We start from the raw sequence: 9,181 nt of genomic DNA on the forward strand, positions 1-9,181 counted from the left end.
CTCCATTCCCTCATGTTCTTGCATTAACACACCACCCACACCATTCTGACTGGCATCCACATACAATACAAATGGTTTTTCATAATCAGGCATGCGCAGCACTGGGGCACTGACTAACATTTTCTTAATCTCCAGAAAAGCTTCTTCACAAAGCTTATCCCAACAAAATTTTGACTTCTTATTCAGCAACTTGGTCAGGGGCATGGCAACATCAGAGAAATTCTTACAAAATCGCCTGTAATATCAACTGGCCAATAAGAATCTCAGTATCTCATTCCTATTGGTGGGTGGAGGGAGATTTACAATGTCTTTCACCTTGGCTTCCACGGTTCTCACTTCACCTTTTCCAACCTTGAAACCTAAGTACTCCACATTAGCTTGCACGAAATTACTTTTTGCTAAGTTGACAGTAAGGTTGGCATCATCCAGCCTTCTGAATACTTCCTCCAGCAGCTGCACATGCTCTTCCCAACTCTCAGTGTACAACAATATGTCGTCTATGTACACAGAACATCCCTTCAATCCCTTCAGTATTCTGTTCATTAACCTCTGAAAAGAACTCCCACTGTTCTTCATCCCAAACGGAAGAACTTTGTACTGGTATAATCCATCCATGGTGACAAAAGCTGATATGGCTTTTGCCCTCTCAGTGAGTCCTACTTGCCAGTACCCCTTTAACAAGTCAATTTTTGTTATGAAGTTGGCACTTCCCACATGATCTATACAGTCATCAACTCTAGGGATAGGGTAAGCATCAGGTTTTGTCACCATGTTAACCTTCCTATAGTCCGTACAAAAACGGAAACTCTCTTGACCAGGCTTGGGCACCAGTACACATGGCGAACTCCATGGGCTCTCACTGGGCTCAATCAAGTCGTTTTCCAGCATATACTCTACTTCTTTTCTCATGATCTCTCTTTTCTGCGGGTTAACTCTGTAGAGATGCTGTTTGATGGGTTCAGCCTCCCCAACATCCACATCGTGCACCACCACATTCGTTTTTCTAGGTGCATCAGGGAACAAAGAATTGAATCTTTCAATTATCTCCCTAATTCTTTCCTTCTTCTCTAGCTCCATGTGCCCCAGTTTATCATTTAAATTCCCTAACACAGCTGAGTTCTCTAGCACCATCCCTTCACACCTACTCAGTTTCACTTCGGACCACTTCTCTTCCGCCTCAGTGGTTGCATTTACAACACTCACAGTTCTTACTCCCTCTACTACATCACCTCCATTTTCTCTGTCCCTTTCATGAAATGGCTTCAACATGTTTACATGACACAACTGGTTCTTTTTCTTCCTCCCTGGAGTTTTTACAATGTAATTCACATCACTCATTTTCCTCTCAATCTCCCAAGGCCCGCTGAACCTGGCTTTGAAAGGATCACCCTGCAATGGGAAAAGAACCAATACCTTGTCCCCAGGCTGGAAAGATCTGTCCCTCGCCTTCTTGTCATACCAGCCTTTCATCTCACTCCGACTATTTTTCAAATTTTCCCGAGCAATTTTCCTAGCTCTCATCAATCTGTCCTTGAAATCAGATACATATTTCACCACAGTATGAGGCTCCTCTGCTCCTAACCATTTTTCTTTCACCATCCTTAAAGGACCGTTCACCTCATGCCCATACACTAACTCAAATGGGCTGAAACCAGTTGACTCCTGCACACTGTCCCTTAACGCGAACAAGGCTAGTGGCAATGCCTCATCCCACTGAACACTCATCTCCTCACAATACATCCTGAGAGTGTTTTTAAGAGTTTGGTGAAATCTTTCTACACAACCCTGAGACTGAGGGTGATAAGCACTCGACAGTCTCTGTTCAATCTTTAGACCCCTTAGGATTTCCTTGAACGCACGAGAAGTGAAATTACTTCCCTGGTCTGACTGCAACACCTTAGGAATTCCCACCCAGGAGAAAAATTTCACCAGTTCCCTCACAATTTTTTTAGAGTTTATACTCCTGAGGGGAATGGCCTCAGGAAACCTGGATGACATACACATAATAGTCAGCAAGTACTGGTTTCCCCTCCGGGTCCTTGGTAAAGGACCTACACAGTCTATCACCACCTTACTGAAAGGCTCGTCGACCACAGGTATAGGGTGAAGGGGGGCAGGGCGAATCACCTGGTTCGGATTGCCCACCTTCTGACACAAACCACAAGTTTTACAAAACTCTTTCACATCACCTCTCACTCTGGGCCAGTAAAAATGACACAGGATTTTTCCTAGGGTTTTTCTGACCCCCAGGTGTCCTGCTAGATTACCTTCGTGTGCCATCTCCAAAATTTTCTTCCTATATACCCGTGGCACCACAATCTGCCTTTTCACCATCCAGTGATCAGAGGTTGGGGCTGTCAGGGGCCTCCAACTTCTCATTAATACCCCGTTATTCACGTAGTAGCCCACGTACTCATTGTCCAGCTCACCCAGCATTTTAGCCTCATTCCAAGCAGACTTCAAGCTTTCATCACTCTCCTGAGCTTTTATCAACTCGCTCTTTTCTACCAGAAAATCAAGGTTGGGCTCCACCTGGCCTACAACCGGTTCACCACTCGCGCAATCCGGGTTAGTTCCTTTTTCATCAGGTTCCTCAAACAGAACGCCCAGGCCTTCGTCCTCCTGCGTTGCTCCCTCGGTGTCCATGCGTTCCTTCCAGGCCATCGCTCAGGTCACTGCGCAGACTGGGACCAATTCAGGCACCTCTGCCTCTCCATCTGTTGAGTGAGGGACTGCTGCCGGAGTGGTGGTTTCTGTCATCCCTATCAGAGGGTTGTCTACCATCTGAAGTTTAGGGATAACTCGACCTCCAGCCAGGTCGTTCCCAACCAGCATATCCACTCCATCTACGGGCAGTGTCTCCTTCACTCCCACCGTCACCTCTCCAGTGACGTATCCACAGTCCAGCCAAACTTTGTGCAGGGGAATACTGAACTTGCCTCCTGCACCCTTGCATGAGACCTCTCTGCCAGTGCTGGTCTCCTCATTCCATGGGAGTACACTACTTAAGATCAGACTCTGGTTAGCTCCCGTATCCCGAAGGATTCTGATCATCTTCTCTGGACTTCCCTCCACTTTCACTGTGCCCTTACTGGTGAAGTGCTCAAAGCCCTCATCTTTCGGCGGCTCCTGTTGTATCTCTGCATTCATATTCTCCACATACTTTATCAGGTCTCTTTGGGCGGCAACTGCTCCCACTGGCTTCGGCCGTCCCTTCGGACACTGGAACTTCCTATGCCCGCTACTTCCACATCCAAGGCACTTAACTGCACCTTCATCACCACTACCCTTCTGGTAATAGGTAGTGCTCCTGGGCCTACTCCTTTAGGGCGTAGACCTCATGTTGTGGTCGGCTGGCGGGGGCATGCTGGAGAATGGCTTTCTCCCTTCATGGTGTTCATCTCCGTTCAGCCCACGGACCGCACAGTACTTGTCAGCTCTGCGTCCGGCTTCCATCACATCTTTCACGTCGTGTGATATGAGCTCATATTTTACACTGAGGGGCATTTGGCTCATAAATTGTTCCATCTGCATAACTCATTTTACCTCCTCAAGTGTAGTGGCTTCCTCGGCCTTCAGCCACCGGTCCAGTTTAAGGATAACCTCTCGAGCCATCCCGAGATAAGTATCACCTGGGCGTTTTGTTGTCCTGAGGAACCTTTCCCGGTACACACTCGGACATAGAAGGGTTGATCCCAACACCGCTTCATTTACCACTTCATAATCACGCGCGTCTTGCTCACTCAAATTCACATATACCTCTCGGGCCTTTCCTTAAAATTTAGACTGGACTATTAATGCCCAATCATTTTCATCCCATCCCATCATCTTTGCAGTTTTTTCAAATTGAACAAAGAAGTTTTCTTCCTCCCCTTCCACAAAGTTAGGCATACTGATGGACTTTCTCTCTAAATCCCGGTTGATTTGGGCACCATTTCCTGCCCTGGTCTCATTTACTTTATTTTTACTTTCCGCTCTAATCTTTTCTATCTCAATCTCTTTTTGCATCTGTATCTGCTCCCTCTTTAACTCCACCTCTTGCTGCTTCTGCTCCCTCTGCATCTGTATTTGAAGTTTCATTAGCTCAAATTTTTCACTACTAGAAAGGCCATCTGTTCCACCAAGAGCACCCAGGTTTATCTCACTGACCCCAGCACCTTCCTCTACACTCTCCCCATCATTATCTTCACTTTCACCACCATCATTTTCAAACCAGCTCCTCTCCACAAGAGCATTTTTCAACTCTGCCTGCATTTCCTCCTTTTTCTTGGATTTCAACTCCACTTGAAACCTCTCAGCCACTGAACATAATTCCTCCTTGGTTAGTGTGTACAGATCATGCACACTTCTCGACAGAAGGAACATCTCAACATGTCTAGCGGCCATGATTACAATTGCTACACTCCACAAAATATTCACAAAATATTTCTCCAAATATTCACCACAATACATGCACAGTTTTAAAGAAATATTTCACACAGGTAAATTCCTCCCAACAACAATCACCATGTAACACTCGTTACACCCCACAAATGTTCAAAGAATCCCGGACAGGCCCCCATATTCTGTCACGATCGCTTACTTACCTGCGATCGTACGATCCCGGTTATCTCTCCAAGAAAGTGGACGTTACACTGATCCCGGAAAGTTTTAAAGGTCTGGATTTTTAAAGGCTTCGAGTGCCTACCCGACCTATCCGAAATCGCCAGAATTATCTCTCACTCTATCTTTACCTTGACTCAGCACACCTGGAATTACCTCTAATACCAGATTAATGTTGGGGGGATAGAAAACACGATTATTCTATGTTACAAGCACATATATTAATACCAATAATAATTCACAAACAACATGAGGTAGTACACGTTACTACATGACGTTCTCGTCACTTCCCACATCACCAGAACCCGTTTACACCTCCACCAGTCACAGAAATATTTCCCCTCAACCGCAGGAATTTACCCGGACGCCATTACCGCGTCCCCAGACAATAATTCCCGTATTTCACCTCCTCAAACCTCACAGGAGATTACCATCATCACCAAAGATTACCCATAACACCATAACATCGTCCCTAAAATCACCAATACACCACAACACCAACTTCCAAGGTTAACACCACAACCTCCACTCACAAAATGGCTGCCAGTTTGACCTATGACCCCTTCCAACAGCGTCACCGGCACAACTCAACAACCGAATTTCAGCGGACAAGAGTTCTTGGTACCACAAAAGACTCACTAACCTGATCCTGGATATCAAGGTTATACCGCTACACCACTAATACCTCCACAATCTCACTCCATCACCAATCCACACCAAAATCCTTCCCTGAGAAACGCCACCTTCCTCCCCACTTCACGACCCAAGGCGCTCTACCTTCCCCTCCTTGGAATGTGTTGCTGCCCACTCAAGCTCCCCTCGTTTTCAAGGTATTTCACCTCAATTATACTTCCTTCCTTATTCATACAAAGATATAGAGAACTTAAATTATGAAAATAATAATACTACATGATATAAAATGGGTAAATAAGCCTTACACTACTTATAACAATAATAAGGATAATGCCTGAATGGCAGGTAACCGAAACACGGGGACACTAAGAAAACGTGATCCCATTCAAGGTAAACTCAGCCAATAACATGACAATATTCACTCTATTCCACCTCCCTCCATCCTTCACCTCATCATTTCCGGTCTCTCCAACTTCCTTTTTTACCTTCACCACCTCAAAGGCTTCATGCTTACACCAGCTCACAGCATAAACACGAAAATTGTATATGAATATGACCATGATATTTTCAAATCTGAATAATGCATTTTACCTCTAAGAATGAGACACAATTCTTGGTAAATTACCAAATTATACAGACATTTCCACATGTGAAGCTTTACATATTTTTCATAGATACAAATTTAAACGTTTAAAATTCATTTAAAGGTCGTAATTACCACTAATTAGATTGAGAGTCGAGGACAAAGTATATGGGAAGCACATGGTTCACATTAACACTGAAAGTTTGCGGGACAGTTCAGTGATGTGCGTCATAATTCCAGACAGCTTTTATATGTGACACGTTTTACACACACACACACACACACACACACACACACACACTGTGAGCCATGGGTTCGGTAATTATAAGGCAGACAGATAATGGTGTTTATATTATCAGTAATGAGAAGTGCCTGGCAACAAGCAAACAATTAGTGACTGCTCTAATACCAGTGGGAATGGCACGCCTGTCCAATAACCAACGCATTACCGTGCATATTTCCTCAATAAGCACCATGCAATAATTTTCCCGACCAGCATCGACGTCACGAAGCATGTTAGCCGCTTGCCCAACACCACGAGCAGTGCACCGCCGCGCCGGACGACACAGCACACCCCTCGAGGCACATCTGGGACGTTAAATGATAGCAGTGAAAGGAGAGTCTCAGAAGTCTCAAGAAATGTCTGTTATAATGTGACAAGGTCCAATATTCTAAAACAGTTCCATCCAGCATCACTACTTTCAAAAGGCTTTATTTGAAGTGACACTAGTTTTTTAGGGATATTTTTACTATTCTAGTGACATATTAATCATGTTTTTTACATCATTAACAAGATAAAAATTCTTCAGAATTCTTGAGGCTAATCATCTCTGTGGCCTAGGAAAATAGTCGTTATGAGAGAGCGAAGCCTTCCCGTATACTGGCGAAGGGACGAGGACGTAGAACCCTCCATAGGGAATATGCCACTATGGAAAGTAGAGAAAAGACTGTTCTCGCGTCCTCTTGGTAATCTGTTTAAGGAGAACATACAGAAGTAGGTCGTTCAGTGTATATTTTTACGACTGCCCGCCAGAGACTCCCTTGCCGTATTATTTTGATGTTTGATCGTGACTCGTGACAGAACAGCGGCCTTTTTTTTTTTTTTATTTTTATGTAGGAAGGATACTGGCCAAGGGCAACAAAAATCTAATAAAAAAAAATGCCCACTGAAATGCCAGTCCCTTAAAAGGGTCAAAGCAGTGGTCAAAAATTGGTGGATAAGTGTCTTGAAACCTCCCTCTTGAAGGAATTCAAGTCATAGGAAGGTGGAAATACAGAAGCAGGCAAGGAGTTCCAGAGTTTACCAGAGAAAGGGATGAATGATTGAGAATACTGGTTAACTCTTGCGTTAGAGAGGTGGACAGAATAGGAGTGAGAGAAAGAAGAAAGTCTTGTGCAGCGAGGCCGCGGGAGGAGGGGAGGCATGCAGTTAGCAAGATCAGAAGAGCAGTTGGCATGAAAATAGCGGTAGAAGACAGCTAGATATGCAACATTGCGGCGGTGAGAGAGGGGCTGAAGACAGTCAGTTAGAGGAGAGGAGTTGATGAGACGAAAAGCTTTTGATTCCACCCTGTCTAGAACAGCAGTATGAGTGGAACCCCCCCAGACATGTGAAGCATACTCCATACATGGACGGATAAGGCCCTTGTACAGAGTTAGCAGCTGGGGGGGTGAGAAAAACTGGCGGAGACGTCTCAGAACACCTAGCTTCATAGAAGCTGTTTTAGCTAGAGATGAGATGTGAAGTTTCCAGTTCAGATTATAAGTAAAGGACAGACCGAGGATGTTCAGTGTAGAAGAGGGGGACAGTTGAGTGTCATTGAAGAAGAGGGGATAGTTGTCTGGAAGATTGTGTCGAGTTGATAGATGAAGGAATTGAGTTTTTGAGGCATTGAACAATACCAAGTTTGCTCTGCCCCAATCAGAAATTTTAGAAAGATCAGAAGTCAGGCGTTCTGTGGCTTCCCTGCGTGATATGTTTACCTCCTGAAGGGTTGGACGTCTATGAAAAGACGTGGAAAGTGCAGGGTGGTATCATCAGCATAGGAGTGGATAGGACAAGAAGTTTGGTTTAGAAGATCATTAATGAATAATAAGAAGAGAGTGGGTGACAGGACAGAACCCTGAGGAACACCACTGTTAATAGATTTAGGAGAAGAACAGTGACCGTCTACCACAGCAGCAATAGAACGGTCAGAAAGGAAACTTGAGATGAAGTTACAGAGAGAAGGATAGAAACCGTAGGAGGGTAGTTTGGAAATCAAAGCTTTGTGCCAGACTCTATCAAAGGCTTTTGATATGTCCAAGGCAACAGCAAAAGTTTCACCAAAGTCTCTAAAAGAGGATGACCAAGACTCAGTAAGGAAAGCCAGAAGATCATCAGTAGAGCGGCCTTGACGGAACCCATACTGGCGATCAGATAGAAGGTTGTGAAGTGATAGATGTTTAAGAATCTTCCTGTTGAGGATAGATTCAAAAACTTTAGATAAGCAGGAAATTAAAGCAATAGGACGGTAGTTTGAGGGATTAGAACGGTCACCCTTTTTAGGAACAGGTTGAATGTAGGCAAACTTCCAGCAAGAAGGAAAGGTAGATGTTGACAGACAGAGCTGAAAGAGTTTGACTAGGCAAGGTGCAAGCACGGAGGCACAGTTTCGGAGAACAATAGGAGGGACCCCATCAGGTCCATAAGCCTTCCGAGGGTTTAGGCCAGCGAGGGCATGGAAAACATCATTACGAAGAATTTTAATACGTGGCATGAAGTAGTCAGAGGGTGGAGGAGAGGGAGGAACAAGCCCAGAATCGTCCAAGGTAGAGTTTTTAGCAAAGGTTTGAGCGAAGAGTTCAGCTTTAGAAATAGATGTGATAGCAGTGGTGCCATCTGGTTGAAGTAGAGGAGGGAAAGAAGAAGAAGCAAAGTTATTGGAGATATTTTTGGCTAGATGCCAGAAATCACGAGGGGAGTTAGATCTTGAAAGGTTTTGACATTTTCTGTTAATGAAGGAGTTTTTGGCTAGAACAGACTTAGCATGGTTCCGGGCAGAAATATAAAGTGCATGAGATTCTGGTGAAGGAAGGCTTAAGTACCTTTTGTGGGCCACCTCTCTATCATGTATAGCACGAGAACAAGCTGTGTTAAACCAAGGTTTAGAAGGTTTAGGACGAGAAAAAGAGTGAGGAATGTACGCCTCCATGCCAGACACTATCACCTCTGTTATGCGCTCAGCACACAAAGACGGTTCTCTGACACGGAAGCAGTAGTCATTCCAAGGAAAATCAGCAAAATACCTCCTCAGGTCCCCCCAACTAGCAGAGGCAAAACGCCAGAGGCACCTTCGCTTAGGGGGATCCTGAGGAGGGATT

The 9,181-nt window shown here is 44.7% G+C and overlaps 1 protein-coding gene across 1 annotated transcript; it reads right to left on the reverse strand.

The window, feature by feature from the left end:
- Positions 1-243: 243 nt before the first annotated feature.
- Positions 244-2,664, reverse strand: LOC135100127 (uncharacterized). Its single transcript, XM_064003092.1, has one exon. The coding sequence runs from the start codon at positions 2,662-2,664 to the stop codon at positions 244-246; it is 2,421 nt and encodes an 806-aa protein (XP_063859162.1).
- Positions 2,665-9,181: the final 6,517 nt, after the last annotated feature.

The sequence above is a fragment of the Scylla paramamosain genome, chromosome 4 (assembly GCF_035594125.1).
Source record: "Scylla paramamosain isolate STU-SP2022 chromosome 4, ASM3559412v1, whole genome shotgun sequence".
Classification (NCBI taxonomy): domain Eukaryota; kingdom Metazoa; phylum Arthropoda; class Malacostraca; order Decapoda; family Portunidae; genus Scylla; species Scylla paramamosain.

Coding starts and splice junctions, on each gene's coding strand:
- LOC135100127 (XM_064003092.1), bottom strand. CDS start 2,664: ATGGCCTGGAAGGAACGCATGGACACCGAGGGAGCAACGCAGGAGGAC.